General features: G+C 44.4%; 2 protein-coding genes across 2 annotated transcripts in view; one reads left to right on the top strand and one right to left on the bottom strand.

The window, feature by feature from the left end:
- The window catches only part of LOC121891678 (protein NLRC3-like), a 1,105,688-nt gene that overhangs the window by 127,203 nt on the left and 967,088 nt on the right, over positions 1 to 11,397 (top strand). The window lies entirely within an intron of this gene.
- eif5b (eukaryotic translation initiation factor 5B) overlaps positions 637 to 11,397 on the bottom strand; it is a 13,858-nt gene continuing 3,097 nt past the window's right edge. Inside the window, exons 5-26 of the mRNA XM_042404193.1 lie at positions 10,796 to 11,354; positions 9,817 to 9,950; positions 9,647 to 9,724; positions 9,396 to 9,546; positions 8,494 to 8,586; positions 8,265 to 8,351; positions 8,110 to 8,169; positions 7,725 to 8,017; positions 7,534 to 7,641; positions 6,728 to 6,838; positions 6,500 to 6,567; positions 6,054 to 6,195; positions 5,815 to 5,946; positions 5,474 to 5,656; positions 5,212 to 5,373; positions 3,627 to 3,758; positions 3,407 to 3,538; positions 2,940 to 3,016; positions 2,656 to 2,820; positions 2,424 to 2,562; positions 2,164 to 2,325; positions 637 to 1,477 (exon numbers count right to left, since the gene is read on the bottom strand). Coding sequence (XP_042260127.1) covers positions 1,370 to 1,477; positions 2,164 to 2,325; positions 2,424 to 2,562; positions 2,656 to 2,820; positions 2,940 to 3,016; positions 3,407 to 3,538; positions 3,627 to 3,758; positions 5,212 to 5,373; positions 5,474 to 5,656; positions 5,815 to 5,946; positions 6,054 to 6,195; positions 6,500 to 6,567; positions 6,728 to 6,838; positions 7,534 to 7,641; positions 7,725 to 8,017; positions 8,110 to 8,169; positions 8,265 to 8,351; positions 8,494 to 8,586; positions 9,396 to 9,546; positions 9,647 to 9,724; positions 9,817 to 9,950; positions 10,796 to 11,354 — 3,276 coding nt within the window. The 3' untranslated portion in view covers positions 637 to 1,369. The remainder of the gene's footprint in view (positions 1,478 to 2,163; positions 2,326 to 2,423; positions 2,563 to 2,655; positions 2,821 to 2,939; positions 3,017 to 3,406; positions 3,539 to 3,626; positions 3,759 to 5,211; positions 5,374 to 5,473; positions 5,657 to 5,814; positions 5,947 to 6,053; positions 6,196 to 6,499; positions 6,568 to 6,727; positions 6,839 to 7,533; positions 7,642 to 7,724; positions 8,018 to 8,109; positions 8,170 to 8,264; positions 8,352 to 8,493; positions 8,587 to 9,395; positions 9,547 to 9,646; positions 9,725 to 9,816; positions 9,951 to 10,795; positions 11,355 to 11,397) is intronic.

Genomic DNA, 11,397 nt, shown 5'->3' with positions numbered 1-11,397 from the left:
TAAAACTGGATTTCTGCTTTTAAATTATGTCCAGATTGTAAAACATTTCTAAACTTTCTAATGAAAATGAAAATTTTCATAATTGCAGGAAGTCTGTAAAACTCAACCATGAAGAAATTAAACATTTTCATTAGAAATGAGCTTCAATCAGGACATAATTTAAATTTAAATTAAAAAAGTCCAGTTTGCAAATAAATTTTCAGGTTTAGGCTGCACGTTTTTTGTGGTTTGCCATTTTGTTTTGTTTTTTTTAAAGACAGAGATCATGAAGTATCAGACAGGAAACACGGGTAGAAAGACAGATACTGCATGCAGGAAAAGGTTCCTGGATGGAATCAAACCAGCCATGTTTCAGTATGACGTGCAGTAAACGTTCAACTGACAGGTCGCTCTGTGATTTGCCAATTTGAACATGAAAATTAAAAATTAATTTCACAAGAAAAAAAAAATTACTTATGTATTTTTCAAAAGTGAAAATGAAAACTGGAATTTTAATTTTTGCGTCATACATCATACGCAGACAAACTGAAATTTCAATTTGATTTAAATGCTTTAATTCTAATATTGGCAGCCACAGGCCTCCGTACAAACAGCTCATTCTTCTGCAGATGTGAACAGAACCGAAACCGGAAACTCTTCACGTTTCATCAGAATCATGGGAATTTATTACATCAGCATTTGCAGCAAAAACAGAGTTTAAAATTTCAGAGGTGACCATCCTCTGTCATTCCACCCCTCCCCTCTCGCCGTGCCACCTCCAACATGGCCGACAAACCGCACAGCAAAAAACCATCAACGCTGAGTCAACTCCTCAAAGTCTTTTAAAGTCGACCGTCGCCACTGCTGCCTCAATGATTTGGTGTTTTGTGAAAAGAAATTTTAAAAAAAACAACAAACTCTTCCCCTCCAGAATCGGTGCTGTTCAATATAATCCCACAATGCACCTCGGCGGGCTCAAGACTGGCCTTGTAGGGACTGGTCGGCCTCGTTAAGCTCGTTAGCCTCAGTCTGGGTGTGGAGGTGGGGGGGAAGGAGGGAGACACAAAGCAGCAGCAGCCACAAATCAGAGCAGAGAACAAGAAAGAGTAGTAACACAACGTTGTAGCTGAAGAACAGGCACGTTGGAATACTGAGTGTGTGTGTGTGTGTGTGTGTGTGTGTGTGTGTGTGTGTGTGTGTGAAATGTGGTCTAAACTATCACTGTTTACAACAGTGGAAAAAACTGTTCGTTTCTCACAGAAAAACACTTTCACGTCTATTCGGTTTTTGTCGGTTGTTGTTGTTTTTTTTTTGTTTTTTTTAATATTTTTTTTGTCCCTCCGTTTTGCCGTCTCCTCGTCGTCGTCGTCGTCGTGCGTGTTCGACTCCCTCAGATGATCTCGAAGGTTTTCTTCAGCTCCATGATCAGCTGCCAGTCAGACTTCTGCATCTCGTCTCTGAACCAGTTCTTCAGCGCGTCGATGGACGCCCGCGTGATCTGAAACACACCAACACACCGACGACGTTAACGCCGACCAACAGACTGAAGCTAAAGATCTAGAAAAATAAATGCCGACATTCAAATAACGACAAAGCAATAACTACGTCTCTCTTTTATTCATGATTATTTATACTTTGATACTTTTTTCGATCGCTTTTAAGCTTCCGTCTGCAGATCACTGAATGATCTTCTTTAAAGTAACGATAAAGACTGTGACAGTGTGAGATATTCAAATATTTAAATATAATAGTAATAAAAACATGTGGAGTATAAAGGGTTGATAAACTGGAACAAAAAATAACAAATAATCATTAATACAAACGACACAAACATATTTAAATATAACACATTTGTAGTTACACAAATACAAAGTTGTAAAATTTTAATATGATAAAATTGTTACAGTTATTTATCTATTTATTTTTGTTTAATTATTTAACTGCATCTTAAATTTGAGGCAGTTAAATGTGCTCTATAAACAAACAAACAAACAAACAAAACAAACAGCAAAGTCAAAGTGATTTCAACCGGTCAGTGAAAATGTTTTCTGCAGAGTGATGACGTCACTCATCATAAACACAGAAGAAGAAGAAGAAGCAGCGACGCTCGCTGATAAAAACAAACTGCTCGTTTAGATTCTCTTCGTTAACGGGCGTGGCGTCGGAGGAGTTTTGCTTTCTCACCTTGCTGACGATGATGTCAGTGGCTTCAAAATGGCGGCCGTACATCTTGGGCGACTCTCCAGGAATGGGCTCGATCTTGATGCAGATCTCCTGGCCTTTCTTGGCGCTCTCCACTGACTTATGGTTCACCTCGATACTGGTGACCACGCCGATGTCCACGAACTGAAACACACAGTCACTATAAGTACCAGCACAGAGACACACATCATCATCATCATCATCATCATCATCATCATCCTCACACACTCGGAGGGACTCACCCCTTTGCTGGGGACGCAGAGTGGCGTTCCCTGTCGCAGGACGCCGGCGTCCACGTTCACGCCGATCACGATGGGATCTCTGGAGTTGAAGATGAACTGAGGAAGAACGCGGAGCTTCACGGGGAACACCGCCACGTGCCTGAACACACACACACACGTCCAACAAAACATCAGAACACGCTGCGTGTGTGTCTCCAGAATCAAATATGTGATGAAAGACGTGTTTTCCTACTTGAACTCGTCTTGTTTGGCCTTCTTGTAGTCCTCTCTGTACTTGGTGAAGGCGTCGAACAGATGGTAGATGATTTCAGCCGAGAAGATGCGAACACCCAGACTGTCGGCCATCTCCTGACTCTCCCTCTCCACCTTCACGTCGAACGCCAGGATCACCGCGTACCTGCCGGCAAAAACACCACGAAAATGATATATTTATAATATTCTTATGACTAAAACTGATTGATTGAGTAAATAACCGCCGAGTAGAAACAAGAGTAGAGGATGAAGAAGGTGACGTACTGCATGTCGTGCTCCAGCATGGTTGACGCCTTCATCACATCCTTCTTATGAACGGGACCGATGTTGATACCAGCGTACTACACACACACACACACACACACACACACACACACACACACACACACACACACACACACACACACACACACACACACACACACACACACACAAAGATAGAGGTCAAAGGTCAGATGTGTTTAGAACAAACTTTGACGGTTGAGTCAGCCTGATGTAGTTAAAGTATTGCAGTAAAAGTACATAAGTATTATGAGCTTGATGTAGTTAAAGTATTGCAGTAAAAGTACATAAGTATTATGAGCTTGATGTAGTTAAAGTATTGCAGTAAAAGTACATAAGTATTATGAGCTTGATGTAGTTAAAGTATTGCAGTAAAAGTACATAAGTATTATGTACTTGATGTAGTGGAGTTGAAGTATAAACTCGAGTACATGTATTTAGTTACTTACGGGGACTTTGGAGGTCCGGAGGAACTCCAGTAGAGCCTCCAGTGATCCCAGCGTCGACGCCTGGACGTAAACTCCCTTCTCCTCCAGTTTGATGGAGCTCAGAGTCTGTTTGAGCTCTCGCACCAGTTCATCCTGAAAACCAGCAGCGGTCAGTGAACTGGGAATACGTGTGTGTGTGTGTGTGTGTGTGTGTGTGTGTGTGTGTGTCTGTCTGTCTTACCCTCAGGACGGGGACCTCGTCCTCCTTGTGAGCCACCAGCAGAGGGAGCCCCGCCAACGTCTTCTCCAGGTCTTTACCCAGAATCTTCACACCCTGAGCCGTCGACACCTCTTTGTGCTTCTCGTACTGGTTCTACACACGACCACCGATCAATAAACCAGTCAGTTAATCAATCAATACAACTGTAAACTTCACTAAACACTGAACTCATAGACAGGAATATAATATAATAAAGAAACTGACATGTTACTGTGAAGAATCTCAGACAAATGTTTTTTATGTCTGGAGATCTTTAAGTGTGTATATATATATATATATATATATATATATATATATATATATATATATATATATATATATATATATATATATTACATTTGTATTTATTTTAATTGAGTTTTTCTTTTTTAAATCCATATTTTACTGCTGTATAGTAACAGGACTCAGAAACATGTGTGAAGGGTTAAATGGAAGAAACTCTTTCATCAGCCAATCAGATCTTTGCGGCTCCACGGTTGCCGGGAAGAAAATGCTGCTTTCAGCTCTGTGATTGGTTGTCCAGTTATAATTTTTACAGAGAACCGAGTGATTCAATTAACCAATCAGAACAGTATCTTCCCTCTAAACGAGCTTTGTTGTCGATACTTTATGATAAGTGGTGTGTTTCCCTCCAGTCTGGGAGACTCGAGGACAAACATCTGCAGCTGCGGGAGGGTCGAGATAAAAAGATGAATGAAGTCACACCCAGCAGCCGTCGGCTGATAAACAACCAACAGTCCCTCAGACGAGACCGTCACATGACTCACAATAAGACACGTTTAAACATCCATCAGACTGCAATCATTTACCAAAGACCTTCAATGTTCTTCTTCTTCTTTTTGACTGTTTGTCATCTGTTTTCTCTGAATAATGACATCGTTTTCTTGTCTCTTTCTTTCCTGTTTATAGTTTATAGAACTACTGACAACATTGTTTATAATTTGTTGGTCTTCTGCAGATGATGACCTGGTTTATGAAGGTTTTATTAGTGTTTAATTGTTTTTATTGTTTTATTCTGATCTCAATGAGTCTTTAATCCTCATATTAAATGTCAGATATCATCACTGAGGTTCAGTTCAGCTGCTTTATTGTTTAAATTTTAAATTCAGTCTCAACGTCTTCGTCTTTTTTAATGTTTTTATCCACAATAGAGTCAAAGCTGAACGTCTGTTAACATTAACATCTATAATTACACTAATAAATAAAGATCCAGCTTCAGTTTATATATTAATATTTATGTTTTCAGCAGCCATTTTACTCTTTAGTCTTTACTCAGCACAGATCAGCTGCTGCACTTGTAGTTCTTTTAATGGGAGATGTAGTTTTATTTGTGCACATAATGAAAACGTTGTTTAACTTTGTTTAAATGTCTGACAGCAGCTGCTGCGGTGGAGCCGAGTGCTCAGGAACTTTGTTTTGAACAGAAATATTTGTATTTCTGTGATCTGCGTTGTCAGAATGAATCAACAGTAGTTTTCTAGTTTTCTTCTCATTAACAGTATTTTATGATAATAAAAGGTCAGTTTGTCAGTTTCCTGCTCTTCACCTTGACTCTGAGCTCCTTCAGCGGCGGCGGCAGCAGCAGCCCTCTGATCTGCGTTACGATTGGTCCTTCCACGCCGGGCACGATGATGGTCTCTCCCTCCCGCAGACGCCCGTTAATCAGAATGACGTCTATCGTGGTTCCCATCCCCGGCAGCGCTTTGACCTGAACACACACGGACACACACACACACGGACGAATCATCAGGAACGTTTCAGCCGCTCTCTGTGGAAGAAACTCGACGTGTTTACAGGAACTGTTTTACCTCCATGACTTGAGCCCGCAGCTCGTCGCAGTGAGCGAGCCGGCGAGCCAGCATGGACTGAGTGAGCTCGATCAGCAGCGCGATGAGGTTCCCCATCCCGTCGCCGCTGTGGGCCGAGGTGGGAACCAACGACACGAACGTCCGCGGGTCTTTGTTCTCGTAGAACAAGGCGGCGTTCAGACCCTGAGGGGCACACAAACAGTTGTTATGGCAACACGTATCGTTTCCCTTCCCATTAATCAATTATTTATAAAAAGGCATCAGATTAATCAAAAACAACCTAAAACCTGCTGTTATTATATTCTGTGCTGTGATTGGTTGATGGGTGATGATGTAATGACCTGCTGAGCGAACTCCACGATGACGGCTTTGGCTCTCTCGTCGAACTCGTCCTTGGTGTTCTTCTTCTGCTTCTTCAGCGTCGCCACGACGTCCGTCTCCGGACTCTTCTTCCAGTCGTACAGACGGTCGATCTGACAACAAACAAAACAACAACAACATCAGAAAACAACAACAACAACAGCAGCAGCAGCAGCAGTGACAGGCGGGAGAAACACGTGGCGGCGGACAGGAAACAGACCTTGTTGAGGGCGACGATGAACGGACACTTCTTCTCCTTCAGCAGGTTGATGGACTCCAGCGTCTGAGGCTCCAGACCGTGCATGATGTCGACCACCAGGATGGCGATGTCACACAGAGAGCTGCCTCTGTTCCTCAGGTTACTGACGACACAACCACACACACACGCACACGCACACACACACACAACCACACACACACACACACACACAACCACACACACACAGCGTTACCGAGGACACACACACACACCAGGAAGTCACACACACAGGTGCAGCTGAAGGTTCGGTGATAGTTGTGATTCGTTTGGAATTAAATGAATTTGCTGCAAAGTTTGGGTGTTTTAAATGCTGGTGAACTGGGACTTAAAGGTGATTGATATGTTATTGATAATCAATAATCAGGTATTGTATTGTTAGAGGAGGCCGTACAGGTTGTGTGTTTTACCTGAAGGACTCGTGTCCTGGTGTGTCGATGATCAACATGCCGGGGATCTTGATGGATTCTTTGTCAAACTGTACAAACAACACGCGTGTTAATAAACAGCAACACAGAGCTGACATCATGGAGTGAGAGTGTGTGTGTGTGAGAGTGTGTGTGTGTGAGAGAGAGTGTGTGTGTGTGTGAGTGTGAGAGTGTGTGTGTGTGTGAGTGTGAGTGTGTGTGTATTCGTACGTTTTTCACCATCCTGGTCTGCTCCTCGATCGTCTCTTTGGGGACGTTTGTGGCTCCGATCTGCTGCGTGATTCCTCCGGCCTCGCCGTCCTGAACATGTGTGTGTCGCAACTGCTCACAGAAAACACACAGACAACATACAGACAACATACAGAAAACATACAGACAACGTACACACAACACACAGACAACATACACACAACGTACAGGCAACACACACACAACACACAGACAACATACAGAAAACACATGGCAGGGTTACTTCAGTGATACAACACACTGTCAGACAGTAACTGCAACAGTCAGTAAACAGTCAGTTCACAGTAAACAGTCAGTAAATAGTAAACAGTCAATAAATAGTAAACAGTCAATAAACAGTCAGTAAACAGTAACCAGTCAGTAAACAGTCAGTAAACAGTCAGTAAACAGTCAGTAAACAGTAAACAGTCAGTAAACAGTAAACAGTCAGTAAACAGTCAGTAAACAGTCAGTAAACAGTAAACAGTCAGTAAACAGTCAGTAAACAGTCAGTAAACAGTAAACAGTCAGTAAACAGTCAGTAAACAGTAAACAGTCAGTAAACAGTCAGTAAACAGTAAACAGTCAGTAAACAGTCAGTAAACAGTCAGTAAACAGTCAGTAAACAGTAAACAGTCAGTAAACAGTCAGTAAACAGTCAGTAAACAGTCAGTAAACAGTAAACAGTCAGTAAACAGTCAGTAAACAGTAAACAGTCAGTAAACAGTAAACAGTCAGTAAACAGTAAACAGTCAGTAAACAGTAAACAGTCAGTAAGCGGTGCGTACCTTGTCGAGGATCTTGGTCTTTCCCGTGTCGACGTGTCCGAGCACACACACCACCGGCGCTCTCAGTGTGTCCAGGTCGATGTTCTTCAGGTTCTCTGCTCTCCGTTTCTATGACAACACACAGAGGGCTGCGGTCAGAGACGGGCTGAACGCCGCGGAGCGCTCGCTCCTCTCTGTTTCCTGTCGCTCACCTCTATCCTCCTCTTGGCTCGGTCGTACAGCCGCTCCTCCTTCGTCCGCCCGTCGTCTTCCTCGCTCTCGCTGCTCTCGTCCTCGCTCGCCGGCCTCCTCTTCCCCGGACCAGCCGCCGCCACCTCCTTGGCCTCCTTCTCGTCCTCCTCGCCCTCCTCGCTTTCCTCCTCCTCCTCGTCTTCCTCCTCATCATCCTCGTCGTCCTCCTCCTCTTCCTCCTCCTCCTCGCTGCCGGCGGGCTGAGGCGGCGCGGCGGGCTCCTCCTTCACCTCGATGTGGACTTTCTTCAACTCTGACAAACGACCACACAAACAGTTTTAATACTAAAAACACAGAACTCTTCATCTTCGGTTCTCGTCATCGGCGGTTTAAAGTCTGCGTCACCTTTCTCCTCGTCGCTGGCGATGGCCTCCCAGTCGTCCACGGCAACATCTGGCTTCGCCTCTGCAGACGGAGACGAGGAAAAAAAAAACTGTGTTAAACTCGATAAAGATCTGTTGGGAAGAAAGAAAGAAACGACGCTGGTAGACGCCTCTCACCTGGCTCTGCGGCCGGCGTCTCTGCCTCCGTCTCCATGGCAACGGGCTCTGGAGTCTCCGACATGGGCGACGTCACCTCTGACGTTTCTAAGAAAGGAGAGAACGTAAAACCAGTCAAGATTTTAGTCGGATAACTGGCAGCATTAATGAACCCAGGAGTTAACGAGCAGCGGCGCTAACGAGCAGCGGCGCTAACGAGCAGCGGCGCTAACGAGCAGCGGCGTGGTACCTTCAGGAGTTTGGGCGTTGGGCTTCTTCTTCCTCTTGTCTCCGTAAACCGGCTTCTTCTTTGGCATCGAGTCTTTGGATGGCACCTCAACACCTGAACACAGACACAAACACTCGTTAACGTTTCTACCTCGTTAGTCTCGACGTGTGAAACCGGATTAAACGAAGGTTTGATTCTGTTTAATCAAGTCGACCTTCGATAACATTCTTCCTCGTTATTTGGAGACACTGACACCAGTTTACGTTATTTACTCTTCGTTTCTGAGGAATCACGGCTGAAAATCAATCGATTAGTTGCCGCCTGTTAAATTAATCACCAACTATAATGATAATTGATAATTGATTCATTGTTTTGAGTCATTTTTAAAGAAAGAAAAGTCAAAATTCTCTGATTCAGCTTGTTAAATGTGAATATTTTCTGGTGTCTTTAGTCTCTGTGACAGTAAACTGAAGATCTTTGAGTTGTGGACAAAACAAAACATTTCATTCGTCGTCTTGGACTTTTTTTCCACCATTTTCCGACATTTTATTGACCAAACAACTAATCAATTAATGTAATAAATGTAATATTTAATGTAAGATCTAGAAAAGAAGCAATTTCTCGATTTTAAGAACCAGGATCCATCAAATATTTGGCATTTTTTCATGAAAAACTACTTAAAACAACTAATCAATTATTAAAATAACTGCAAACTAGTTTTCTGTTGATCAACTAATCAATAATCTGTCGATAATCGACAGTCGTACTTTTGTAAAAAGAGTGAAGAGTTTTTATTTCCTGCGTGGACACGAACAAAGACAAAACCTGGTTTATTAACAGGACTTTGACTCCTACAGTACATTGTGCCAATCAATCGATCGATCGATCGATCAATCAATCAATCGATCAATCAGGAGTCTCACCCTGAGCCTGCAGCAGCTTCAGCGTGGCCTCGGCCCGAGCTCGAGCCTCCCTCTGGGCTTTAGTGAGCAGCTTCCCCTCCTTCTTCAGACGCTCCTTCCTCTCCTTCTCCTTCTGCTTCTTCTTCTCCTTTCGCTCCTGCTCCAGTCGCTCCTAACGGGGGGGAGGGGGGGGGTCAGCCGAGAGGTCAAAGGTCAAGACCTGACAGAGGAGGTCAAACAGAAACAAACAGAGGAGGTGCTCAGTGTCCTACCTGCTCCAGCCTCTGCTTCTCCATCTCCTCCAGCCTCTTCAGCCGCTCCTCTTCCTCCCTCTTGGCTCGCTCTTCCTCCTACAAACACAACCAACCAACACCTTCTTACATCTGAAGACCGCAACTCCCAGCATGCCTCATTCACCGCCTTATAACCCACAATACCTCACCTCCTTCATCTTGGCCAGAGCTTCCTGCATGGCCTTCACCGTGGCCTTGCTGGGTCCCTTCTTCTTCTCCTTCTCCTCCTTCTCTCCCTTCTTCTTCTTCTTGTCTTTCTTCTTCTTGTCGCCCTCGGCCTCCTCTGCAGGAAGAAGAAGAAGAAGAAGAACTGGTGTCAGATTTATTGATTACAGAGAGAAATATTCAGTTTATTGAAAGGAAAAATAGTTTAACTTTGTTTGAGGTTTTAGTTCTTTTTTATCAAACTTACATATAAATAATAAAACATAACGCCATCATTTAGATTATGTTGTTATATTGACATCATTTAACCTCCGTAGCCTGTAAACACAGCTACTCGTTTATTACTAGAAGGTAAATCTGACTCAGCGTCTGTCTGTAATATTCAATACGAGCATCTGCGGTCACGACACAAATCAAACACTTCCCTCGACGGAGATAAACAGGAAGTTAAATGAGGTTAAAGGTGAAGTGTTCGTATCTATGAGACGATGGCGGCGCTTTGTGCTCCTCATCACCCGAATACACCCGTACACCTGCACCTCGTTAGTTGTATTTTATCATTAATTGCATTTTATACTTTATATTGCTTACATTCTGCACTCTTTATCTCTTATATTTTTATATTTGTCTTGTTTATTCTTTGTAAATATGTGTGATGCAACGACTCGCCGTCATAGCTTCTACTTCCTGGTTCTGAGCGTCGTCAAACAGCGATGTCTCACTCTGTCTGAGGATTCGTCGTCCTGACCGACAGGCGGAACACGACGCTTCATAAAGTCTGAGAGGTTTGATGAATCCGAGCTATCAGCAGAGAAAAGACTGAAGAAGGTCGATGAAACGTTTTTCTTCTTCGCTCTGAAAAAACGCGTCACTCAGAACTTTCAGCGAGTCACTTCCTGTCTGAGAAGATTCATAAATTCAGCTCCTGATACGAGAACGTTTCAGCTCTAACGGCCATCTTACCCTCTGCTGCTGGCTCCGCCCCTTCCTGTTCGTCCACCGCCGCTGCCGCCGCCGCTGCTGCTGCTGCTGGCGCCGGCTGAGGGGGCGTGGCCTCTGCTGTCGTCTTCTCCGGCTCTTTCTTGACCTCCACGCTGGCGTCCTTCTCCTTCATCTTCTTCTGCCTCAGCCTCTCCTCCTCCTTCTTCTTCCTGTCTCTCTCCTTCTTCTCCGCCTTCTTCTGCGCCGCCGTCTTCATCTTGAAGCCGCCGCCGTCCTCCTCCTGCTGATCCTCCTCGTCCTCGCTCTCCGCCTTCGCCGCCTTGCCTTTGTTCTTCTTCTTCCTGTCTCGCCTGGAGGTGAACTCCTCCTCCTCCTCCTCGTCTGACTCGTCCTCCTTCCCTCCTCCTCCTCCTCCTCCTCCTCCTCCTCCTCCTCTCCTCACGCCTTCATCCTCGTCCTGGTCGTCGTCGTCGTTGGAGCCTGATGTTTTTTTGCCTCCTTTCTTTGCTCCTTTGGTCTTGAGGCGAGAGCGGGAGGTGCTCTCCTCGTCGGAGTCGGAGGGAGGAGCAGCAGGAGGAGCCTGCAGGAGCACAGAGGAGGTTAATACATGATGCTGTTTAATG

Source organism: Thunnus maccoyii, chromosome 24 (genome assembly GCF_910596095.1).
Source record: "Thunnus maccoyii chromosome 24, fThuMac1.1, whole genome shotgun sequence".
NCBI lineage: Eukaryota > Metazoa > Chordata > Actinopteri > Scombriformes > Scombridae > Thunnus > Thunnus maccoyii.
This window is presented reverse-complemented; position numbering and strand designations above follow the sequence as displayed.